The following is a 27,672-nucleotide window of genomic DNA, read 5'->3' on the forward strand; positions in this document are numbered from 1 at the left end:
CCATTTCCTCCACTGTTAAGTGTGGTCACATCAGTGCATGCAAATTAGCTGTCTAAAAAGTCAAAAAGAAGACAATTCTGCTTTTCACAGGTTCTCAGACTGTGGTGTGACTGGTGAGTGCACAAGACTATTTTCACACACAGCCCTTCAACAGGCCACCCACCCATCTGTCAGCCAGCAAGATTTATTTGTAGTTGCAATCCCTGTGGAATAATATAACAAGAGCCTCCTGCGTTCTAACACCACGTCTGATTTAGTGTAACAGGAGCGAGACGGTGTGTTTCCTCTGAGCTGGAACATAACCAAGTAATTGATTGTAGCGTTCTTCCAATAAGAATAAACAAACACATTTGATAGTGGAGCTTTGCTGCCATTCATGGCTCATGCTGCAGTAATTTAGGACTTTTATATGATAGTCCATAACTCATCGACATTCTTTTCACATATCTGTGGTCATTATGTGTGACAAAACCCAACTTTAATCCGATTTGTGTCTTTATTTCCATGTTTGTCCTCAGCAGTTACACAAACTATGAACTAGTCAGCACTTCATCTGTAGTTGTACATTTTCATTAAAAAGCCATGATTACAACATTAAAAAAAAGTAATATAATTCCAACTTTTAGATAGTGGCACCGACATTGGAGGTAATGGGGAGCAGAATCTATCCATGACATTAGCTCTGAAATGGGGATGGGAATTTTGTTAAGCTCACAATGACTTATTTAGATCTCGCCCACTAGCTGTGATGGATTTCAAACACCAACCCTGGCATGAATCTGCCATTACTGACATTAAACCATCAACTGGAAGATGCCCTCTGTCATGTGTGCAAAAATTATGGCATGATTAAATTCAAATATAAATACGCAAATGTATTTTCAAACTGAGTTTGCATGTCGTATGCCATAGTGAATATGCAAATGCCAATTCAATTTCACATTAGATTTCATTTTAAACATGGCAATGTAAGATACTGCATTATAATGTAAAAATATGCAAAATGCATTTGAACTTATTTAAAAGAAAACACTTGGTAGGAATGATGCATTTTTAATGTGGTATTTAGAAGTTTGATTTTGCTATACAAAATACACATATTTAGCAAAAGTAAGTGTAAAAACGCCTCTATATGTAAAAATCCTGCATTCAAAATCTTTCTGAAGTATATTATTATCATAATAAATATTTCAGTGGATGGTAATTAGTGCAGCATTAATAGGTTCATCGCTTTAATGTTGCAGGTGGTAAAGTTGGAGCTCATTTTAATTACTCTTCCTTCTTCTGGTCATCTCAATCCAAAAAAACATCATCATTTATCAGTTGATTTGTAGTTTGTATTAATAATTTTAATCTAAAAAGGTACAAGTGACTCAAGTTGTCAAATAAAGGCAATGGAGTCAAAGGTCCAGTTCTGGCTTTCAAAATGTAGTGGAGTACAAGAAGCATATGAAAATGCTCAAGTTAAGTGTAAGCACCTAACAATTGTATTTAAGTACAGTACTTGAGTAAATGTACTTGGTTACATTAAAACACTGGTTCTGGGCTTCCATACTATCCACCCTTACCTTTTTGTATGGCTGTTAGTCGAAGGCCAGAAAGGAATAGCACTTAACACCGTTACATCCCATACACAACAGAGCAGTTAATTTAATATTTATGCTGCGTAGTGGCGTTGTGACTGTTTGTTGTTCCACTTCAGAGTTAGTCATTCTGTTTTATGTCCTACTGTATGACTTGTATTATGCATGGGTGGTAGTATATCTCAGCACTGATTTGCATTTTACTTGTTCAGGGGAATATACAGCAGAGGAAGCTAGGCAACTGTCCGCTCATAACCATGATAAGAGTATGAGGGGCTCTGACAAAATACTTATGGCTTTCTCTGAAGTATTTAAAGGTGCAATATGTAAGAATTGTAGTTTAAAAGTTCCTAAATTGTAGTTTTGACGTTATGTAGTTTAGATGTGTATGTATTGTCTTGTAGACATCTCTATTGAAGCTACCCCTGGACCAGTTCTGCTCATAATACCACTTTGTACCACAAGAGGTAGTAGTCCGAGATATGTCAGGCTTCCCTCCTAGTTTCAGCTTTGTTAATGTGTTCGTGTGACAAGTTTGCTACATTACATAAGCTTTATTAGCTTAGTCAAATAAGTCAAATAAATAAGTAAAAAAAAAAACTCACAAAATGTCAAGAAAGAAAATAGCAACTAAAGCTCCTGTGCTAGTGGCGTGAACACCAACGCTCCCCACGTGCTTTGAACTTCCAATCCAGGCTGATACATCTATGGTCCAGGCAAACTAAAACCAGCTAAGAGGACAGTTAGTGGTACAGAAAACCGAGCTAACTAGCTAATGGCAGCTATGGTTAGCAGCTGTTAGTGGTTGCACTGCAGGCTTGTCAAGCTTTGCATTTCACTACATGTTGCTTGGGGCTATAAGACCAACGATACTCTGTTTCATCACTTTGGACAGTGGCGTCTTTTTAGTCTTAATAGGGTTCTTTCAAATAAACACAAGTAAAACACAAGAGGAAACGTGTGAGGAATGGATTTATTTGCACTAATTGCAAATGTTACCATGTCCAGCACGATCAAAGTGTTCTGATGACAATGACACTCACAATGACAATCACTCTGCCATTCAGCTGGGTTAACTTAGTTCTTGTCCCGGCTGTGTTCCTGAGGTGATGGCGGTTTGGCTGGACTGGCTGACAGACTGTCTCAAGGTCTGTTGCACTTAATGTTACCCCTGCGCTTTCTTTTCCAACATTAATAAGTGTATTTCTGTTGCTTGTCATATGCATTTCTGTTGTATTTCACCATCTCACCAATGTTTGCTGGGATGTAAACTCGCTTTAACAAGTCTTTCTGCATTAACATAATATAATGTATGCAGCTGTTATCTAACTACATATTTCAGACCCTTTTACAGGGTTCTCATTTTAAAATGTGTCAGATGGAGTTCAACCATTAGCATTATCTTACATTAGCTAACTACACCTATGAAAGCTGCTAGTAAGAGTCATCATTTTAGCTGACCCATTTTTAGCTCAAAAAATACTTTCTATTTCAATGTTACACCATTATCACTATAAACTACATAATATGTGGTGTGAGAATGGAAAGCTTGGCAGACATAACAACAGTAACTAAGGAGCACAGGACTTAGTGAAGGGTCAATTCTTACATGTTGGACCTTTAATGAGGACGTTATATGTTCAGTTTGGAGCCATGGTATAGCACCACTGCTGTCTGTTTTGTTAGGATGTCATCTTTTCACTATAAAAATGACTGATTCAGAGATGTATTTTTGACTTGCCAAAATGTATCAACTTGTTTCTTTGGCCTTGAGACATAAATAGCGATAATTTCATCTTTATAAGAAGGCAACAGATCTCTTCAGTTCTTTGTTCGTGAATATGTTAGATATGGTAACTGCACTAAATTAGACAGTGCCATGACGAAAACAAAAAGACAGTTCAGAATATGATTTAGGGTACAGTCTCATATACACCCACCTATTTTCTCTGTTTGACATTATACTTGAGATTAAATTAATTCAATTCTTGGTTTGAATTATCCAAAAGCCCTGTGTCTGGCTTGATCCCAGCTCTCAAAGGGAAAAATCACCCAAAAGAGAAATATATGCACTCAAGCGTTATCAGGCAGCATTCATTGACATTCAGCTATGGTCCCTAATCTAATTTAAAAGCAGGTTGCCTCAGGCTGAGTTTGTAAGTTTGAAAGCCTTATCAAAGTAATACAAATGGAGATCAGTGGACGTGAGCGTCCGGATCTTAATAGCATATTAAGCCGCCAAGATTTTGGTCTGGTTTCAGATTCAGACATTGTTATTTTTAAAAGTGAATTATAGTATTGTCAGCTTGTGAACAACACTATAAATGATAGCTCTGTAATCTGCACTTTGCTTTTTAAAAATGGTCTTCCGCTTTGGTATTTGCTGCATTTCAACACTATGTACCTTGCACATCTATTTACAGTACTGGAGTGCACAAGAGAGGGCAATATTTCTGTCAAAGTTTATCCCTTCATGGAAATTGGGACATATGTCTTGTCGTGTCCTCTCCTGCTTTCCTTGTCCCCATTTATAGGCAGTAACCCAGCTGTCACCTCCATCATATGAGGGCGTGTGTGTGTTTCTGGGTGTGTGTATGTGGACAGCGATCTTGTTTTTGCCCTTAGGTGCAGTCATTACGGGAGATTATTGCTTTTCAAAGTCTACAAATCATTGCCTCTGCCTTTTTGAATAACATGAAGCAACGTCTGCTGAAACCTTTTTCGCTGAATAGCATGGAATGTGTGCAGAATGTGAGTGTGTGTGTGGTAATACATGGGGGTCAAGCAGAAAAGGAGGGCAGGGGCCATTGTCTCAGCCGAGGTGGAGGGGCGGATTCGCTGCCTCTTCACAGTGAGGAAATATGACCTGAGGGCTCCTGCCAGCTCCCATAGGATCACATGTGACAGAAGAGAGCCACCTCCGTATAAATCTCCTTCTTTATTGCTCTTTTCTTCCTCCCCTTCATCTCTCCTGCTTGCTCAATATGCAGTGTCCTCCGAATGAGATAAAAATAAATCACATGTTTATTGTTTGGCTGTGTCTCACTCTGCTCTCCTTCTGCCTCAAGTAGTGTTGTGCCTGTGCCTTGGCTGTGAAGGTTATTAGGAGTCAAAGGTCTATTCCAAATGTACTTTTTGCAATAAAAGCTGCAGCTTTGGAAAAGTGCTCTCCCTCTCCCTATGGGCCTTTTTGTTTATTTTTATATCAGTCGCTGACAGGTCCATCTTTTTGTTTTTGCCTCAAGAGGAGACACAGGATGATATCATCTAAAGCAGGGTACTATGTGTTGCAACATATATTAGGGCAGAGGTTCTCGACCTTTTCAACTTGCAGACCCCCAGAATAATCACATATTCTATAAAATCTATATTCTAAGGCAATGGTACAGACCAAAACCATTCCTCAGTCTAAAATACAGTCTCATTTCCCATCATGCCAATGCTAGACTGAGTAGTTTGTTTAGTTTGCTATTTTATGTTACAAAATGTAAATGTTACTTTTTGTCAGTGTTTGTGTCTGTTCATAAGTAGTTATGTCATTCTTTTACTGGGTAATAGTTTTAACCCTTAGTAAGGTGACTGAGGTGTTTCCTGGCTCACCTTCTGTGCTGCTTGCCACAATATTTTATTTCATTTTTTTCTTGACAATCATTTGGCAACCCCCAGAAATGAACTTCTGGCCCATGCGGGGGGTCCCAACCCCCAAGTTGAGAACCATGTTATTTGAATAATCCAATTTCTGCAATGTAAAGATCATATTAAATGAGTTATGGCTGATTGTAATTTCATGAAACACAAAATTTTGTGCAGCAATACTTAAAAAACTACAGCATCAACATCCTGTATGTGGGACATGTATTAGTTTGCTGGGTAGGGTCTGTTGTTGCTGAAGAAAGATAGTGAGATATAGAAAATCAACCTGCTTTCACTATAAAATACTGGGAAATGTGACCACTAGATGTCCTTATTCACTCTCTGGTACTCCTTCACAAACAAAAGCAAAATCCTTCCATCGAAAGTTCAAAAACTGCAGCTTTGGAAAACAACTAAGTACATTATTTAGTATTGTGCTTAAGTACAGTTTTAAGGTACTTCCTTGAGTCAGCCATGATACTTCACTGCATTTCAGAGGCAAATTTTGTACTTTTTACCCATTACATTTTTGATAACTTTAGTTACTAGTTACTTTCCAGATACAGATTTATAATACAAAATATAATCAACAAATGAATTATGATGTATTAGTATTGTAATCCTCTTTTCTTGTTTGTTGGTGTTCTCCAGTTCTTCCAGGCTGTGGGTAATAAGCGGGCTACAATATTTCTTTCTTTCTCTCATTTAATTCTCACCAACATGGCACCACAGTATAAAACACACTCCAACTTAGGGGTACAGCGACATCTCTACACTGTTAAGCATGAGGCACTCTCTGTGTGTGTCACCTATACCTGTCCCTACAAAACAAGGGCAGGTAGGAACCAATTAACTCAACCAAGGGAATACTCTACTCAAACACTGCACATGAACATACAACATGAAACAATATACAAAGTAATATAAACGACAATGAAATAATAATTTACAAGTAACTCAATGATGCTGTAAAAATATTACTACTTAAATATAAATAATATACCTGCTGTACTGCTTAATAAGAAACACAAATTTACACAATAACTTAAGTAATAAAAATAACCCAAAAATATAATGTGTGCAGTAATTACAGTTACAGTATGAATGAAGATATAATTTAATTGATCCCATTGGCGAAATTCACAAGCTCCATGACAGTATGCAAAGTAAGAAATATACCCCATCATATAAGTTATGTACATATGAATGCATCAATAATTATAATTGCCAGTCTGCATAATAAATACTTTTACTTCAAATACATGCGTACTTTTTGAACTTTTAAGCGAAATTTTGAATGCATTTTAATTATAACAGACTGGACAGAGTATAGCCCTACTGCTCAATTGCAAAAGGATAAAAAAAAAAAAAAACATATTTCTGAGATATTTTAAGTGGGTATACCGTTTAACTATAGTTCCGGGAGTGTTGGCTTTCAGCATACGTCCTTAGGTGTCACCAAATAAAATGAAAAACAAGTCACTTTCTACTCCGTCTGGGAAAAGACACTACTTTTTGACACATCATTACGTATCATTAGACGATTTAGTTCACGCCCGTTTGACAACGTTCACGACGCCTTCTTATGGGCCTCGGAAATTCCCATTTCAACTGTGGTAATCTTCAGCACGTTATGGGTTTAAAGTACTTGTGTTAGCAGGTATGATGTAGAATTTTCAATATTGATATAAAGTAATTATTTGTATGGGTTTTCATTACGACATAATATGGCGAGTGACAGTAATGTCCAGTCCATCTCTGTCAGAACACGGATGACATTCGTGTCAACTCGGTAATTTTTTTTCACCATATAACTTTTTAAATGTTAGCAGTTATTGTATCGATTACTAACACTGCACACAATTTTGGGTGTGTAAATTTTACAGCTTGTATAATTTGGTGGCTCGTTCATGTATAATTACTACTTACTTCCCGTAATTTCTCCGTTTCCCGACAGCACTTGAAGCCCACACACTCCCTCCCCCTCGCTGCTTGTTTCCAGCAGCAGCAGCAGCAGCGGCGGCGGCAGCACAGTCCAGCAGCAGAACAGAAGTAGCGGACTAGCATGGCGCTCGGTGCGGTTGGAGTTCCGTTGTCTCGTCTGTGTCCTTTTCATGTTCGGTTTTACTTCAGTATCTGACAGAGGTATGTTTTTACTATACCTTGTACGCATCTAAAGAACACCTTTCTTGGAGGAAGAGTAGTATTTGGCGAATACTCCAGAGAAGTGGCTAGTATATTCCAAGTAGCTTGCTAACTAGTAACGTTAGCAAGAAAGCAAAAATAGGGAGATACGGGGCAACAAGAGGAGGAGTCCTGTTTTGGAAGAGGTAAGCTGGATTGCAGTTAGACTAGTGGATGAATGTTTTTCTGTGTGTTAGAGATGAATTTCTTTCGTCCGAGAAGTTTCTGAAACGCCCTTTTCTAAGTAGGAATGCTGTAAAAAAAACTTCTATTAGTTACTTTGAAAGTGGCGACATTAAAGTAGCTCCTCGCTACGTTAACGAGCGGTCTCTGCTAGCGAACTTACTTTAGTTACATGTTTGGTGGTTTAAATTCCTCGCTTTACCGAGAAAACACCACTGCGCTGACTACTACTGTCATAAAAAGTCTCATAGGTGACAGTACACGTTTTTCGTGCTGTTAAGTGTTACGTAATATTGACATTTTCCTTGGAGTAACATTGCACTATTGCTGTATAAGCTCGAAATATTTGGATTTTGCCATTAAAATATCTTCTCGTGATGTCAGCATTTATAAAACAAGCCGATTTAGCTGCAGTATTTCCTAATAATATCCAGACAAAGTGAGTTCACAAGCACTCTTGGTGTATTTCTCCGTGTTTCCCTCTTGAAAGACAAATCACAGTCTGTCACTCTTGAACCATTGCTGCAGGTTTCTCTTTTTTTTGTCGCGGTGGCGTGTTGAAAATGTTCTGCCGTCCAAGGATCCAAGATTATAGTTTCCAGGTGTAATTATCCGCTTTTAAGTCAGTTAAACGTGTCCTTAAATCCCGTATTCGTTAATCCAGTGGCAGGCAATCACCTGGACAGTAGCTTTATTTTGTCAGCTCATCACTTAAGGTGCGTTCAGACTGCAGGCAAAAGTGTTCCAAAGATGATATTTTGCTCCTTTTTTCCCCTCTTTTTGACCATATTATCACCCTGATATTGGCCGAGCACAGCTACATTGGTCTACATAGTAACAGCATATATGTTGTCAGATTTTTTTTTTTGCAGAACATCTTAGAGGTAATATTTAAATTTTTTTGTTTTATGAATATTTGATTTGTTTTTTAAATAGTTATTTATTATTAATCATTTAAATTAAAGTTTACTGTTTTAGACCATGATATTTTTTAGGATTTATATATATAAATGAAGAGTAATGGCTGATATATTAATATTGTAATTTTTAAAAATCTCTAATATTGGTACTGGTCAGAATTCATGTGATATCAGTCACTCGCCTGAAGTTTATTGCTGGAAGACTTGTGGAGACAGATGTAGTAGCCCTTGACATCATGAAATTTTAGATAAAATCTTTTCTGGCTTCAACCTGGTATCCTCAAAAAGCTATAAATAAAAAACATTGCTCTTTTTCTCCCCTGCTCATGAATCTACTGGCTTTCACTGCACAACAACTTTAAAATAAAAGTGTAAATGTGACTTTGTACAACAGCTGCTTTATATGAAATAAGGGTGTGCATTAGGCAAGAATCTGGTAATCCAATACATATCACGATACAAGGTTTATGATTCAATATATTGCAGTATACCTTGCTGTAAGCGGGGTGATATATTGCTGTTTTTTTTTTTAATCTAATCTTAGGAAAACTGTCATAGTATAAAAGACACACCACCATATGCATAAAATCTTAGTTAACTTTTTATGCAATCATAACTCAAGATAAATAACACTGCTTTCTAGCAACTGGCAGTTTACACACAGCACAGAATGAACCACTGCCAAAATTCTTTATATGTATCACGATATCCTGATACAGTGTTTATGAAAATCGATGCAGTATCACAAAACATAACAGGGCTCATCCACAAGGATTGCCTGCTCGTCCTAAGCAAGTAAAATTCCGTGTCAATTGTTTTCATAAATGATTAAGCAATAAGCTAATGTTTCATGTAAAATGGGCAGGAAATGCTGTTTTCAGTCTCACAAATATGGAAATGACCTGCTTTTCTCTGTTTATTATATTATTATACTGAATATCTTTTGGTTTTGGATTGCCAAAACAGGGCAGTTAAAGACATCACCTTAGACTTTAAAAAACTGGGTTGGACATATTGCAGCCCTAGATTAAACATGACAATTAACCTTAGTCTTTGTTGTTGTTTGATAACTGCTACTAAGTAAAGCAATATGTACAGGGGCAAGAAAAAACTGACTTTGGGCATGTAGATTTCTGGTCCACTTGCCTGGTCAGGCAACTGGAAAAAAACCCCCAAAATATTAACATTGAACCCTGCATAATGTTGCAATACTCAAGTGTATCGATATTCTCTTATACCGCCAGTGTGAAGTCTTTGTTTTTGTTCTATTGCACATACAGCACATTTCAGGACCATTGCTGTCCACACTGGAATCTGATATTGGCCACATTTAAAAAATATTGTGAACAATCAAACAAAAATCAGATCAAAGCAGTAAAATCTAATTGAGTGTGAAGACTTGCGATGTGAACATAGCCTTACCTGCAATATCCATTTTGGAGTCAATGTGTTTTTCAGTGTGCTTACTGAAATGTAACATGTCCTGTGCTCGACGAATGAAGCAACACCAAACAGTTTCACCCATATATGATGTGTGGAATTGATTCATTTGCATGTTTTCGCCCTGTTTTTATAGCTGATGCAGATGCCATGGCCACAGCTGAGGTATGGGAGTGACGTGACAGTACTAGTCCTGCTTCCAAACACAAGTCTCCTCAGCATCATGACTTTCTGCTGAAGTAGTAGCAGAACACACAGAGAATGGACGAGTCAGTATTGTTGGATTTGCTTGAGTGCCCTGTTTGTCTGGAGCGACTGGATGCCTCAGCAAAGGTTCTTCCCTGTCAGCACACCTTCTGCCGCCGATGCCTCCAAGGCATACTAGGCTCACGTGGAGAGCTGCGCTGCCCGGAGTGCCGGACGTTGGTGGAGTGTGCCGTGGATGAACTCCCCAGCAACATCCTTCTTGTGCGCCTATTGGATGGCATCAAGCAGAGGCCTCGAAGGGCTGGTCCTGGGGCAGGAGTCTGCACAAATGGTACGTCTGGAGCCGTGGCCAGAGCACACAGCAGTGGAACCAGGGACCAGGGCACCCCAGGAGCACAACCCCAGCGAGCTCAGGCTAAGAGCACCCTTGTCCGGGTTAGTATACTCACTGTGACTGAGCATGGATCAGTGAGCACGAACCTGTGTTTCCCATTGTTAGGGTCAAGCTGAAACAAAACAGAGAAAATCTGTGTGGATTAAAAGCAGCATGTTGCATTACTGGCTCTCTAATCTTTGCTGCGGATTAACTGTTATCATGGTGATCCCAAAGCCAGCCAGTTGACTAACAGCCCAACATTAGTAATGGCAGTGATTGAGAGCAGTTAATAGTTGAGCCAACAAATGATTCTGCTCTGTGCTGAATGCAGCTGGGCCTTTCCTGTAAGAGGGCTTGTCAATTCTTTCTCGGTTGCTGACAATGCCATATGCCAAAGTCTGTCTTGCACTTGAGATTCCTGCTTTAGTTTTGCTTGTGAATGTAGGTGAGAAATGGAGGGTGGGACTACAGGGTGGTTGTTTTATCAGCAGTACTGAGAAGAGTTGTAAAGTATAGCCTAGTTAAAGAAGCAGAAGAAAGCTGTTAAATGTGGGGGACCTGTGATTCAGCAGTTTTACATAAACAGATGGTAGAGTGAGATGAGCTTTTAAACACATGGAAAATAATATCTTAGATTTATCTTTATGTAAGATTTTGTAAGTTAAAGGAAACAGGTTGATTTTTTTTTTGTGTTTTTCCCTAATGTTCATGTGAAAACCCATACATGATAAAAGCAGGGGCTGAGGCCAACAAATGTTACGGCATGTCCTGCTTTAATGTTTTTGTGTCAGTTCAGTGTTATTTATTGAACCTTTACCTTTCAACAAGACCTGCTTTTTTCTTTTATTATTTACAGGCCTTTCTGGGAAAGTCAGTACTCTGTATATTTTTGCTGCTATCAGTTTATTAGTTAGAAAATTAAAAATCACACTGTGTGAATGTGCTAGTTTCTTTGAACTGCCCCTTGTATTTCATGATTAAACGTGATAAAAGTCTTGAAGAATAATGTTACCATTTGAAATTTTAATTATCATTGTAACCATATTTGAGTTCTGCGCTTTGACAAACTAATTGTAAATACCAATGAGCTTTAACCAAATCAGCAGCAATCTCCCAAACACAGTCATAGCATGCAACATGGGTTTGTTAGTAAGTCCGTGAGGACATTAACATCGCAAAGGACATGGTGACACTTCAAATTGTCAAGAGGTTTTCAAGTTGGCGAAATGATTTCTTTTTACCTTTTTCAGCAGCAGGGTTGCGATAATAATGGTAACTGTGGTGATTTTGTTCACTGTAATCGTGATATGAAATTTTTCCATCTCTAGTATAAATAAAATAAATTAATAAATTAAATTTGAAAAATCCCTCTTAATTATTACTGATAATCCACTAGAACTGTGTGGTGATGTCTGTATCTACAGAGACCGTGCCCTCTGCCTGTATCTTTTTATTTTCTGATTATTTTGCTGTGTTGTTAGCGTTAACAACCCAAAGCATCAGCAACTGACTCAGTCTACCTTTGCTTTTAACCTTTAATATTATCTTGACTTGAGATTCTTAACATTTTTGCTGTAAATATACCCAAATCGCACTTCACACTTCTTTGACATTGCTACATGTTGAAAACCTGGCTCCAAAAAATGTGAGAGCAAAAAAATGTGGAAAACGTGTGGGCCCCCTGTTTGAGGAGCTCTGGTCTTCACGTAGGGAGGATAGTTTAGATGAAAAGATGTCAGGGTCCTGTGTAGAATCACTGGAATGTCAAAGGACTGATAATGTATCTGCCTAGCCATGCAGGTATGAGGATCAGAGACCTCACTGTAAATCGCTACTGGGGGACCCGCCTCATTTGCCATAGTATCACTTCAGAGGATCCGTGCTCATTTCAAAGCTGTTGGCTCATTGTGGAATTTCCCTTAATTCTGAAAAGCCTGTTTGTTGGAGATAACAAGGTGGACACTTGAAACTACTATATTATTTCATGTTTTATGATTGATAGTTGATTATCTCCCTCACTGTAGGCATGGAGGGTACAACCCTCCCCCACTCACACAGGGTATGAAAGCATTTTGTCTGAGTGTGTATACGTGTGACATGCATTCAAATGATTTTTTCTATTTCCTTGCGTTTCCGACTATTACGTAGAATGTCATTTTATTGACTAATAGTGTCTCTCAAGTCTATTCTGCTGTTCTAAGGCATCTGCTGATGATGATGACAAGAAAAAAATGGCTGTGCAGGTGTAACATTTTCAGGACATAAAAGGCAGAGATCAAAGCTGTTGCTGATTGCCTAGTCTGATCTCTGGCTGGTGCTTCATGGGGACTGAGCGCTTCACTGCCCCCGGGTGACACCCTCAGTCCCACTTCTTTATTGTTTGTCGTCTGTCCTCCAATTTTTGGGAGGTATCTCGAGGCTCGAAGCAGATCCTCTGGTGCAGTGCCCCCTGTTCAAGCAGAGCTCCACCTCCAATTCTTATATGGCTAGAGAATGGCCAGGAGGGGAGGGTGGTGGGGGGTTTTGCCTGACAGATGCACAACAGGGTTTTGTTTCGCGTCGCCTCTGATCTTACTGACTGACCGACACGTGTAGAGTGGCCACGAGAGATTGTGTGTGTGTGTGTGGAGGGCTACCAGTAACAGAGGCTGATGAGTGTTAAGTGAAGGCGTCACGACCTAAAGGGACAAATGTTTGGTGTGTAACCTTGCACAGTCAGCTTTCTGCCCCTCCTCTTACCATCTCCAGGGTTGCAACAGTTGTTTGACACTCTGCCATGGCATTTCTTTGAAGAAGGGAATGAAAAGGCGCGTCTTGAATGTAGTGCTGTGGTTGTCTGGCCCTTCACAGTCAGGTTGATGACTCACCTCCGTGGTGCTCCGTTACATGGATGTTTTGTCTTCCCCCTTGGCCTTCTTGACTCATATAACACAGTATTTTGTCCACACAGATTGAGCACAGATAGCTCAGTGGTATTTTTGCGTGACAGCGAGTAAAGCCATTGGAGCTGTCTAGAAGTCAAAGGTCAGGGTTCAGGAGTCATGGCAGTCAGGGGTCGGAGCCAACGAGGGAGAGGGGAGAAGAATTAAAGAAGGATTTCTGTGGATGTCTTCAGTTATCATTATGGCCCTCTGGAGAATTAAGCCATTACTCCCACAAAGATTGTCAAAAGTATTGGTATAGTGATACTTTTTCAATACCCCATATCTAAAAGGTTACAGCATCTGTTAATTACAGTATCGAAAGTAACAGAAAAGCTATTAAGATCTGACAAAAGATCGAAGGACTCATTTTAGACCAATGTGTTAAGTTCAGTTTTTGTTGTCCTGCCTTTTTGCATGATCGCAGCACAGACCTTTTCTGTAACAGCACTGTGTACAGGTTGTTAATTAAAAAAATAAGAATAAAAAATTATCCTAGTTTGTGTGGCTAGAACCCCTTCCCCCCTTTTTTCTGTGGCAAAAAGGGATGTTTTTTTTTTGGAATAATAGTAATGTATCAAAGTTGTAAATCCTGCTAAGGTGACAACTCCGCCGGATTTAAAATATAGCTCTTATTATAATTTCTGTTTTTGTCATGAACAGAGCTCCACTACAAGAGTTGCCAGTTTTCCTAAGGCAGACACTCTGCCGTGTTGGGCTAGTAAGTCTAACAACTCAGTTGAACAAAGGGGTAAGTGGTAAAAAGAAATAAATCTGTTAAAGTATTTTGATAATTAATTCATGGGCAAAGTAATTTTTCATGCAAAAATATCTGATGGCTTTTTCAGCCTCTCAGGTATGAAGATTTCCTGCTTATCATATTAAACTGAATATCTTATGTTTTAGGGTGACAAAACAAGACATGTAAAACACATTAACTTGGACTTAGTGAAACTGGAAGGGACATTTTTCACATTTTTCAGACATTTTATAAATGTTGCAGCCCTATATTGAACATGACAAGTAATTTTAGTCTTTGTTGTTTTTTAATACTCAATAATAAATAAAAACAACTTGTACAGGGGCAAGTAAAAATTGACTTTGGGCAAGTAGATTTCTGACCCACTTGCCCAACAAGAAAAGTAAAAAAAACAAACAAACCTTTAGCTTTAAGTGCTGTATAAAGCTGTAGTGTTCATTTTTAATGGTGTTGTACAATAGCCACAGTTAAGCCTTCCAGGGCTCTAATATGTGCTTATAGTGTTTATGAAATAAGGCGGTAATTAACAATAATAATAACTTTACTCAGCTACCTTTTGGTTGTGAGTGTGTGTGTGTCTGTGTGTTTAGTTGATGGGAAATGAGACACTATTCTTTCCTAAGCTCTTGGGGGTGTAATTAGGTCATTGTCTCTTCTTTGGTAATGAGAGCTTTATACAAGGAAAGGTTTTTTTTTCCTTTTATAGACCTCTTACATTTGATGGCCCACTCCACATGCCGTATTTCTCATTATCTTTAAATCTACTGAATTGATTCCAAACAAACAAGATGCAAAACACAGCCTTTTAATTTGGTATTATTTGTTGCTGGTTGAAGGAAGTTGTCTAATGTACTATTACCCCCAAAACATTGCCATTTTATTTTGTTTCCCAGTTAAAGTTGTGGTGTGTTTCGTCCTATCCCTTTGAGTTTGATTTATTTCTTCAGAGAAGAATGCTGTTTATGGCTTCCTTATGTAGAGGTATCTCATTAAAATTCCTGTGCACCTCCCTCGTCTGAGGTCGATGAGTCACGCTGGCCCTCTTTGATGACATCATATTGTTGTTGAAGCCTTTCCTCTTGGCCGGCTGGCTGACCTCTGCCTGCGCGACAGAACCCCGTCATTACACCCTCACACTGCCCACATACTGGCAAACACATACTTACTGCTTTCCACTGGGAATTTTTCAAGAGGGCTTTGGTCTATTCATTCCCGCTCTCTCAACACACTCACACTTTTCTCCTGCCTCCTCTGTATTTCCCACGGAGGTCTACAAGTAGCCGTGACCTTCTGGACAGTGTGTGTCAGAGATTTGGGAGCCACCTGTAATTTTCTCTTGTGAGACACTGACACAAACTGTATTTTTCCCATATTTTTGCTGCGTACCTCCTCCCTCTTTGCTGTCTAAATCCAGGCTGGAGCCTGTTAAAGGTCTAATGAGATTAGAGTTTATTAGACAGTGAGTCGGCACTGCTCCCCGTTCTCCTCTTACTGCTGACTGCTGACTCTCATTCTGAGGAAACAAAATAGTTGTTATTAGTAACCTGTGTGTCTGCATCTCCTGTTGCCACTGTACATTTATACACACTTCTCAAATACTCCTTAAGTCATTTTGTTCTTTGTTGACAAGTGCAGTTTTTCAGTGGCAGAAAGAAGAAGGTAGTTAATGAGAGAGTTTCACACCACCAACTTTTACGTGGAACATAATGATGATGCATTGTGAGGCGAAGTCCCTCCCCTTCCCCCGTGCCCCATGTAACCTTACTTTGGAAAAGAGAGAGACCACTCATTTTTTGATCCCATTTAAATTTTGTCATGAATTACACATCAATGTAAAAGATTATTTTTCAAAGCAAGAAAGTCACAGTTTGTCATTAGTTTGTTATAGTTTGGATATGTGTGAAACCAATCAGTAAGCATGCAGTGAACTACACAGGACAGGACATCAAACAGGCATTTTTAGCTTAAGTGGCTAATGTTAGCTTTTGGGGAGAGAAAGTCATGACATCACTTGCGTGACTTCTGGGTGTATAGTCTTTCTTATTACTAATTACATATTTTAATTTTCAGTCTTATACTTCAACAGTTTTACAACAAACTGCAACTTTCTTGACTGTAAAAATACCTTTTAAATTCACAGCGCCAGTTAAAAGGAAAAAAATTATTAGTCTCTCGCCATTCATTACTATTCATATTTTATCCAAAGTAAGGTCCCATGATGGTCCACTGGTAGGGGAAGGACTTTGCCTCTGTTGAGCAAGAGGAGTACCTTGACAGGCACCTTGAAATGTTTGGCAGTCTATTGCACTGCTAACGTACATAGGCGAACACATGTTTTAGAAAGCATACAGTGAATGAACAAGGGGGCAGTTATGTAAATCCATACATGGAGGACAGTAAATTCCCACAGAATATTTCCAAAGTTCAAAAGACCTAATCATGTGATTAAGGTGCAGCCATGTCCTCCTCATTGTGGTAACAGTGCTCCCCTGACGAAGGGTGTGTGCATGTCTTTGTCTTTTCGGGCTTTCAAGATATACCAGACACAGAGGAAAGATTTTTGCTTAGTCTTCTTTTAACCCCCACACAGAGGAGGATGTTTTGTGTTAGTGAGTGAGCGTGTCTCTGAGGAATGCCTGAGTAGTTGCAGGTCACTGTTTCTCTTCTAAACATTGGGCTTGTCTAGTCTCGTCCCACTTGCCTGCTCACATTCACCTTCTTCTAAACCATCTATAAGTCTTATCACATATTTGTGTGTACTTTCTGTTAGACATGCAATGCTGCTCTTTGACTCAGAGGTAAATGTGGTGATTTGGAGGGATGGTAGAGGCCTGTGATTGTCATATGCATAACATCTGAAGTTCTGTTGATAACATGCTTGCAATGATGTGCCTCTGCACCTGAAACCCCCAGGGCAGACCCAGCTGTAGCAGTTGTAGCTTGTTACAAGACATATTTTCATATTCTGTCTAAGTCCTACCCATCTGGCCATAATTTTCTGGACAGGTTTGATTGTCTAGCTTCTTATAAGGACTGATGATAACATTTTACCTCATGGTGTAGCTTTTTGTTAACAGAGATGTGTTAGTGTTTGTTGTTATTTCTAGTGGTTTTACCACAAAGTTCTGGGTGGTCCGCCTGCCAAAAAGGCCACATTTACTAAGGGCTCACAGCCCCCTGCTTCTTCCGTCCATATCTCACCTCCTGCCAAGTCTGTCAGCAGGACAAAAGTAAGGGAAGCAGCCATGACGTTCTTTACCACTGCCTGTCACACCTGTGGGGTCTGTTTAAAGCCTGTCTTTAGCACTCATTTTATATGTGTGGTCCAGTGGCCAAAATGTTTTGTGAACCAGCTCTTATTAATACATTATTTAATAGATCACTTTGAGTGTGATTCCTCTCACATAATGTAGTTTTTGCCAGTAATTTCTGTATGTTTATGTCACCTAGTCTCCTGGCATGGGTGTTAAGTGATGACACTACTTTGTTTTACAAATGTTTTCAGTTGAATTTATTCTTTTGATTGTTTTGTCAGCTGTTTGACAACTTGTGTCCCATTGTGCCCCTCCTTTATTCCCAAACTGCCACTAATACCTGTCTTGGCCTTAACAGAGCAGTTTGACCTCTCACCCAGTGTTGTGATTGGTGGGCCAGGACTGGTCGTCCATGGGCCGTTTGACTGCTGGCATGTTAAGTGTTTAGTTCCCATCCCTAAGGCAGAATCATGATTTGCTGGGAGTTTTCGTTTTCAGTTGTTTGACCTCTGACCTGGGAACTATTACTGGCTTTTCATGCATCTTCAAGCAGTGGCGGCTGCCTCTTGCTCACCTTGCTGCTGCATGAGAGATGTGTGGTCCCAGACCTCCTTCTGAGATTATGGAAAAATGATTCTATCAAATATTTTAAATTATTTCCTCAGATCTTTGGCTTTTTTCTGTAAGCTGTGTGTGTTTGGTGCTCTGATATGTGCTGAGAAGTTTCCTGTTTGTCTTTGAGGCCCAGAGGTGCAGTTAATCTGTGTTTGTCCCCTGAGTGACATCTTTGTCTCAGCTGTGAGAAGACACTGGATAACTGGTACTGAGCCCAGAGAATGAATTGTTGCATACTTAAATTCAAAGCAGTATTTTTCACATATCTGCTATAATCAGTGTTACTTTCTAGCCACATCTTATGCACTGCAGGTTACCACAACACATTTATTTGTAGTCAGAGCAGTGGTCACAGTCGAAAGGAACTACAGACTGCTCCTTAAACCATAACTTAAAAATTCAAGTTGTAAGTGACAAGTGATTTGGATGTAAAAGTGCTACAGAACTGAAATGGGAAACTCAAATGCAGGAATGTGTATTTTTGAAGAGAATAACTTAATCAAGATCCCCATATCCTCTAATATCTAATGGATATTGATTAATCTGGCAATTATTTTTTTGATTATTCAATTAGGAGTTTCCTTCAAAAAGTGAAAAGTGTCTGCCATAATTTTCTAAAGCCCCAGGTGATGCCTTCAGATGTTATTTTTGTTTTGTTTTGTGTTTTTTATATAAATTACAGATAAGCAGAAAACTGGTCACAATTTAGAAGATGGAATGTAGAATATTTGTTGTGGAATCAATTACAAAAAAAATAATATAATTATCAAAATACTTCATTAATTTTGTGTCGATCGATTAATCTCTTTTCCAGATGGTTAGAAAGTGAGTCATCTGTATTTTATTTTGTAAAACAAAGAGCGTAATATTGAGAACCCAGCTTCTGAAAACCTGTGTTTTCAGTCACTCTGCATGTGTGGTGTCTCTTGCTGACAGTGTGTGATTAATTACTGAAGTGGACTTGAATAGAGGTGAGCACTGACAAAGACTTGGGGTTTCTTTCATCCATAATATGCTGTCTGCACACACGTCCACCCACAAGCACTGGCTAGAAAACTACATTCACACGTGTATCCCATCATAAATGTTCTGATTATAGGCAAACGTACTTTGAGCCAAGTTGTTTTACACAAACACAAACCTAGTCCTCTGTGAGTTTGGCCTGACCAAGCCAGGGCAATGTTTGTTTTAATGAGTCACAGACTGATTTTAGATCCGCAAGCGCCCTCATACAGTGCACACCCACAAAAACACAGGTGTGTAGTCAGTACACAAACAGATCCGTGACAACACTGTGTTGAAATGTCAGCGCAGGTTTGTGCCAGCTAGCCTGCATTTTTATTCTCCATGGTAGAAAGGTGTAATCTTTACGCTGATCATGTCAAGGAGAGGCCCATTAGCTCCCATTTATATAGACATCCTGATTAGTTTTAAAAGGCACCATCATCTGTCTCTCCTTTCTCCCCAGTGCTTATTGGTATTACTGTGGGCTGAGTAACCACAGCAACCTGGATTTTTGTAATGTGAGTTTGTGCCAACAGAATTGTCTGGCTGTCAAATGTCTCTAGTCGTATGAGCCCTGCTCATGTATTTGCCTCCAATGGCCAATATGGTAGTAGCCACTTTACTCCATGATAGACATTAATATCATAGATTCCTTACAAATACTTTCTTCTGTAGACTGCTACAGGGACGGTGGATTTTTGTAGGCCAAACTGTAAGTTAGCATGGCTTTGGTTCTCTCCGTGAAAAGCCAATGGGTTTTTTCCATGGATTTTGGATTAGTGCAGAAAATAAGCTCTGTGGCAAACAAAAGTTTATGATAAGGACACATTTTGTTCAGCAAGATGATCTTGAAAAATGAAAGATTTTTGAAGCGTAAATGCAATCACTAGAAGCTACCATTAGGCTATACAAACGGTGTTCAATGTCCAATGTTCAATGACAACCTAAGTAGTCTCAATTAGCCACTTGTTAGCAACAACCTGTGTTAAGACATATGATAGCTTCAAAATTCACATATGGGATATTCATTCAATTCATTTGGCTTCATTGCTGTGTATGTTTGGTAAACAATATTGCCAAAGCATCGAGGACAATATTATATAATGTTAAAGAACATACAGTACCTGAGCGCTATATAATTCATATATCATTGCCATTATGATGATATACACTTTTACACATCACTACCGCAATGACTGATTTAGTTTATATCATAGAAAAAAACATAAAGTTCTCTTAAAATTTTAACTGCAGACTGTCTTTCAGACATTCAACTGAAAACACATTCAGTTTGACATGAGAGAACCAGGTCTTAGGATTCACTCCTGCACAACACAAATAACAGTTTGACACAGTTTGGCACTTTACAGAAGTGTGAAGTAAAAACAGAACTGTACTTGCAAAGCATAACCATGACGCTTCTGAGTAGGACTGACACAAACTAGTTAAATGGAGTAACTGCTTTAATTGCGTAGTCTTGTTGAGGACTAACCATTCAGCAAACCTTGGCAGTGGAACAAGAAACTAGTGAGGATCTCTAACTCTAAGCACGTCAGATTTTCTCCTCTAGTCTTGCTCCGGTACGTGATGCCTCACTTGGCATTCAGTGGACATAAAGGAAACCTAGCAGCTACATGTTACATCTGGGTTGAGTCAAGGGTGGAATGGACAAACACTCACACACTTTCTTAAGAAAGTGAAAAATGGTCAGTGCTGTGCTGCTTCTAGAGTCTGAGAACAGATGCAGTGTTTGTGCTTTGGCCCTTTGCCAGTCCTGTGTCAATATCCTGGCTTTGTTTGTCCACTGTAGAGGCGTACAAATACCAGCCAATGCAAGCAAATGATCTTCAGTTGCCCACTAGTCTCACATGCAACACTGGACAATTGAAAAATTCGGAGGCAATAGAAACAGACAGAAGATAACTGGGAGGCAACAAAGCAGTGACTGTAGCAGGTTTTATTTGAGATTCATTGGTTATAGAGTAGGTAGCTCTAAAGTTCCTTGTTGAATCTCCTCTTAACTTGCAACTGTCCACATAAATCGAAGTCAGCCTGAGCAGAGCAGGTGGCTCACCCTGAATGACTAAGAGAAACAAAAGGCCACAGACACTGCACGCTTTCACCAGCACAGTGGAGAGTAATGAGAGGAAATGCTTAGTATTCAGCTCATATTGACTGGTACTCAATACACAGATACTGTGACATTTGTGAACTAATCCCTCTGTAGCTTGGATACAAGCTAACTTACTATGTGCAACTCCTCTCCCACTGCTAATCCAAATTATTAGATACCTGACAAATCAAGATAACTCTGATACTGTCTCATTGCTGATTACCCAAATATTATATTGATTGGTGAGGTGCTTTCTCAGCTATTGCCACGTGTAGTCCATGAAAACATTAGTAGTGCAATTGCAGGCAACACTGTCTTCAGTCCAGCCTATTTAAATAGTTACAGTTTGGTTAAAGGTTGTGTAATTCAAAGAGTGTCACAAATGAAAATAGATATCAGGCGGATGATGTCCTCTAACATGCACTTACAGCTTGCATTTGTGTGACTGATTTCTTGATCTGGTTGATATAACTTTTAAGATAAACTTTTAATTGTCTGATTGTCTTCAGTGATCCATCACATGTACCACAGTTCTTGCCTCTCCCAATTGTTCTTCCTTTACTGGATGAGTTAGGGCTACTGACCCAGTGTAGTGCCTTGCTTCCACTGCCTCATTTTCTTTCCAGTCTTTTAATCTCACACTGTTCTCTTTCTAGCTTGCATCTAGCTTCCTTGTTCCCTCTGTCTGCCTTGAAATGTGAGTAAGTTCCTGTGAGAACAGGAGTTAAGCCCAGTGTATGAACTGGCACAGAGTTCAATAGTTGTGTTCTTTCAGTTTTTTGTCAGACAAGCAGACTGGGTGATCCCAGGGCCACCCAGAACCAGCCTTCACTCCTCATCTGAGGCCAGCCAGGTAAAGAAACCAGCCCATACACATTATGCTGCACAAGGAGATGTGCCAGCTCATGTGTAAGTGGTTTCGTGCAATTGCATTTTCACAGTAGAGCCTACACATACACCCAAACACAAGAGCTTCATGAAAACCGCATGTGTGACAGCTCTACAGTGTGTGCATATGCTTTCTCATAAATCCATACTCCCTTCCTGCTAAAATGCTTTCTTTCTGATGATTAATCTATAGCTTACTAAGTGCACCCAGCTCAGAAACATCTTGATTGTGTATCCATGTGGTGAAATGTTTTTGTAGACCTTACCACCAAGACAGACGTCTCAATGTAGTTCCTGGTTTTGCACATGCCAGCTTTGCAGAGACTGTATGATCAAAGTCATACCTCTTAGAGCTGAGATATTCTAGCAGCTATATCCCTGTGAGCCTGCAGGCTACACCTACAAGGTGGCATTAAATTTGTAGATTGCTGCGGTCAGTGAGTGTTTACCTTTGAGACGTGTTTTGTAACTGCCATTCAAGGGTGTGGAGGATATTGTCTCTCTCAGATTGTTAGTATTAGGCTAACTGAAAGATGCTTACGCTGACCTAGGAAGATGGAAGAACATCAGGAGAAACAGGAGGAGAGTTTCAAGGGCCTTTGAAAACTTCCTGTTCTTCTCACATGTGATCCAACTTCCATCTGGCCTCCAGACTGCTCGGAGTGTTTTCGTGCCTGTAGACTAATGTGTGGGACCTCATTTGCTATGTAGTGAGGGAAACAAACAAGCACAGCGAGTTGTCTGAGGGTAAAGCTCTTGGAAAGCTTGAATGGTTTATTGCCTATTTCCCTCCTTACAAAATGCAGTCAAGTAGATAAATGATTCCCACTACACATGGGCGGGGTGTTGCTTAGATTTTATTGATTCTGATTTCTGCTTGATCTTGTTTTTTAATTCTGGTACTGGCGTAGTGGAGCATGGTCCATCAAAGAACATGGAAACTTGCCAGGCAAAGATTGATTCTGGCTCATTATTTCACCAAATGGAAAAATATTTTTTGCCAGTGAAATCAATACCTGGCAAATTAAGTAATTTATCACACTGATGCACTAATCCTGCTAATCCAATATTGCCATAACACAGTAATAATTTCATTAATATACAAAATTTCCTGTTGGCTGAAATACAACTAGATGATTATTGGAAAAGCTCCCTCACTATATAGTGCACAAGTTCTTTTTAGTTTAATTTAACATTTAAGCATTTGTTGATGTGTCGATCTTTATTGTTGGTTTGGGACAACAACAGGAAGCAAATCGTTCAATTTAAGAAGATGGAAACAGTAAATTTTTGACATTTTTGCTGAAAGGATTAATTGATTATCAATTATCAAAATTAATTGCCTTTCGAAGAGCTAATTGATCGCTTAATGGACTAATTATTGCAACCCTAAAGGTTTCATAATGATAGAAAGACTTCCTACTTTGTATTAATTATTTTTTTTAGTAATTAATGAACTATATATGTGCTGGTATGTGGATTTAGTTGAGCCATAGTACCGGTTCCCTGTGTTTATGTTAAAAGTTGCTAACCTGCTGTTGACCGTAATCTTAGCCTATGTTTAGCAAACAGACAAGAGAACAGTTATATTGATCTTCTCGTCTAACTCTAGGTCAGAAAGCAAAGAAGCATTTTTCCCAAAATGTCAAACTGTCTCTTTGAGGTGGTAGCCCATTAACTTCACTACTGCCCTGGGTGCCAGAATTGGACACTGGCTGGATTCTGAATGATTCTCTCCCATAAGATTCACGGCACCGTCGAGAGGCCCATAAATAGCCCAAAAAAAAGTCCTCCTGTGTGGAGTTTCCATAGAAACCAGAGAATGGAAGTTTGCCTTTTGTCTTAGACTGAGAGAGAGACAACAGCTCCAGATGAGTAAGCTGTGTCATGAGGTGCAGCTGTGACAAGAGCTGCTCATCTGAAGGTCCCTGTGTGATTTGATGTCACAGAGTGAGCATTTGGCGTATTGTATATCCAATTTTTATTCCCCCTTGATTGTATCATTCTTGGGCTCATGTTTTTGCTTTTTGGAAATACTGAAATACACCCATTTTAAGTCTGAGTGGACACTTTCAAAATCAGAGATCCAAGAGGAAAACAGATATTCAGCTCACATTCACCACCATTATTCAACCCAAACATGAGGAAATACCACTTGAATGCACAGCAGAAATCAAGACCCATTCATCTCAAAGTGCAACCAAAATATGCCATAAACAGTTAGTAGCTCTGTTGATAACACTACAAAGTTCTCTATTTTCATTATCCATTGTTCTGGCAATTCTTTTCGCAATTAATAGTTTATAAAATGTCAAAAAAAATTGAAAAATGCTCATCACAATTTCCCAAAGCCTAAAGTGACATCTTCAGATTTCTTCTTTTGTCCAAGCAACAGTCCAAAACCTAAAGATTCTGCATTTACTATCATAAATGGCAAAGGAAAGCTGCAAATTCTTACATTTAAGAAGTTGGAACCAGCAAATATTTGACATTTTTGCTTGAAAAATGACAAAAATTATTAATTGACTATCAAAATAGTTGGTAATTAATTGTAAATGTAAATGTTGCAGCTCTAATTAGTTACAAAAGCTATTCTTAATACAATCAGACAACAGATTTATCCATAGTTATATATCAAATAGACCTTGTAAAAGACAAACAGCTAATAGAAGAACGGACTACATATATGAAAAAATAAAAATGTAGAAAACTTAAAAAAATATTGTTAGGAATATACTACTACATGTACAGTTTCAGTGTCTGCTCTGATTTTGTGTACACAATCACTCACACATTTGTGGACTTGGTTAGTTTTGCTGAATAAGAGTCTCTTTCTGGCTGCTGGCTTCATAATCTTGATATCTAAGCCTTTTGTCCGCCACTCTTTGTCTGTAGCCCAGTTCTGCATTTTGCTCCAAGAAGCCCTCAGGTTTTTAGAAAGTGTGGTGGAGGCAGTGAAAGGATCCTGCTCTACAGTGGTCATTAAAAAGGCCATTAGGAATCAATTTAAACTAATGCAGCTCTAATGGAATCAAGATGGCCCATGCCTTCTGAATTCCTCCCTCCCATCATGTGTCAGTACTCGTGCCACGATGTTGGTGGCAAGATCTTCAGTAAGCAGCAACATGGTAATGAACAACAAATGTCCGATGATGACCACCTGGTCAGTGTGGCAGATGCTGCTCGTGCTCCCACTGGTAGAACGTCTGACATGTCTTGGCCTGGATATGTTTGTAGAAGGGCAAACCAGACAGACGACCCCCCCCCCCACACCACCCCGTCCTGTACACACTGTTTTGGCAGTAGTACCCCCTGCTCATTCTCCACCCCCTGTAGAGCTCCTGGAGGTATCCATATGGGAGTGGAGTCATGTCTGGCACTTACACAGAGGGGGTAAAGGTTTCTGTCTGCTGTGGTTACACACCACCCTTGAACTGCTGACAGAGCAAAAGCTACCTGTAACCTTGACGTTTCCCCTGTAAAGACAAGCTGTCGTAGAAGTGTTATGTCTAATGTATAGCAGGCTCATAATTTATTGTGATTTTGTTGAGCTGGTTGATTGTTTGCACAATTTTTATAACAGTTTAACAGTGCATTTGTAACAGACCTACAGTATTTGTTTTCTCTTTAAAGCGTCTCTTACACATTATGGTGTAAAGGCAAACTGTTAGTGCAGTTATCCCCGTTTGACCTAGTCTTACCTTCACTACATGCATGCATGCATGCATTGTGTTTTTATGCCTGTCTGCTCACTGGTTGTTGACATTTGGCTGCGCTGTAGAGCAGAACACTTGGGGTAATTCAGTTATAATCCAGTGCCGTGGAAGAGAACACTATAACACCCAGATCCCTGTAGCACACAGGTCTAATTGCATTATCTGCAGTACAGGAGTAATTGCACACACACCAGCTGATGCTCTACACAGTGGGCCTAATCTCTCTTTTCCTCTGGCTTTCTCCAGTTTTGTCTGTTTATCTGTCTGTCTCTCACTCATAAACGCTTGGGTAGGTTAACAGCATTAGCATTACTTTTTACTGCAAGTAAAAATATATTGAAGAAAGTGGAAGGTCTAATATTTGAATACTGATTTCTAACAAATCATTGTCCTCAACACAACCCAGTCCTCCAGCTGCTAAAGGAAAATGAGTGCTTTCCGACATACGTTTCCAGAAAATCCAGAAGTCTAAGCCTTGTTTTCTTGTGTTTTGCTCAGATTTTTTTGTTTCCACTGAAGTTATGTAATCTCACGTACGAGGAGGCACTCTTCTTTGTCTAAAGACAAATTAAGACCTGGCCCCATCTCCCCTGTCTTTTCTCCTCAATGAACAGTTATTCATTAGTCTGTTCCCTGTCATATTTTAACACTGTAGTGGCAAATAAAGTTATGGGTCTTCGTTGGTACCCAGGTTGTTGTTATAATGCAAGACAAGTTTAGTTTGGTGTTTAGGGATAGATGTTTCAATTGAAATGACTATTAGGTTTCTCTCTGATAGTTACAACTATTTACAAGTGAAAAACGGAGTGTGAGGAGGTTGTGAAAGCAGCTGCCGGGTGAAGCCTACTTAATGAACTGTTGTGTCTCATTCTCTGTTTATGAGCTGATACAGGGTAATGATGCATTAAATCCTCAAAACATTCATTTTAACCGATAATATGCTTTACTACTGTTACATGTTCATTATGTCAAGTTGTCTGAGAACCAAAATATTTTTGTTGCCAAATCACTTATCTGCTATCTTTGGCCAGTGATATGATATGATATTAGTGTTTAAAAGGAGCTGCCGGGGCTTTAGGAGACTTGGATTACACCCGATGAGCAATATGGAGAAAACTTATGGGTTTTTTGTTGTTGTTGTTTTCTCCCGCAGTGTTGTGTAGACTAAAAAAACTAAACCTCTTCAATCTGCATGAGGGTGAGGGTGAACTATCCCTTTAATCATACATTTGTGTTCACATTGTGTTGATTTCTGAGGATATGGACAAGCCATCAATCCAAATGGACACAAGAATACGTAAGGCAGCCATGATGTGCAGAGATGTGTTTGCGATCACATAGTTAAAAGCAATTGTATGAGCCTGAGTTGATTGTCCACATGCCACAAGTTTGATACAGTTAGGCTGCTGGATGGAAACATTGGATTTCTGAATATTGATAGTATTGGGATGAGAAAAAGTAAAGGTGCAGTATAAGATTTTATTTTACATGCATTGTTTATATAATCCGGTTGGACAACCCAGTTAATCAAAATATTCTCGAAATTGCTATATGGACAAGTGCAATATAAAAGTAAAATGTGTGGCCAAACAGCATTATAATGATGCACTATAGTGCTGCAGAAATGGCCTGGCCTACAAATCTTGTTCTCAACAAGAAGAAAGAACTCATGATTGTTTGGCACAACAAATTATTCTATTAATTTATTTATTTTCACCATTGCTGCTAATCTTGAATCATATTTCAATTACAATATCTGTCAAAATAATAGCCCTATAATCAAGCCATGCTGGGGTCCTGAAAATAAAGACAAGTCTCTTGTAACCCACAGCCTGCTTTTTAGTTTCCTAGGATTTAAGTGTGGTTTTGCTACT

At 39.2% G+C, this 27,672-nt stretch overlaps 1 protein-coding gene across 3 annotated transcripts in view; it reads left to right on the top strand.

Annotated features, from left to right (window-relative positions):
- Nucleotides 1-7,205: 7,205 nt before the first annotated feature.
- The window catches only part of sh3rf1 (SH3 domain containing ring finger 1), a 37,290-nt gene continuing 16,823 nt past the window's right edge, over nt 7,206-27,672 (top strand). For 2 of the 3 annotated variants that reach the window (XM_084722672.1, XM_084722675.1), the window contains exons 1-2: nt 7,206-7,546; nt 10,080-10,585. In XM_084722672.1, the coding sequence (XP_084578798.1) occupies nt 10,205-10,585 (381 nt within the window). In that variant the 5' untranslated portion in view covers nt 7,206-7,546; nt 10,080-10,204. The remainder of the gene's footprint in view (nt 7,547-10,079; nt 10,586-27,672) is intronic. The other variant, XM_084722674.1, reaches the window with a different exon arrangement.

The sequence above is a fragment of the Lutjanus erythropterus genome, chromosome 7 (assembly GCF_056507025.1).
Source record: "Lutjanus erythropterus isolate fLutEry1 chromosome 7, fLutEry1.hap2, whole genome shotgun sequence".
NCBI lineage: Eukaryota > Metazoa > Chordata > Actinopteri > Lutjaniformes > Lutjanidae > Lutjanus > Lutjanus erythropterus.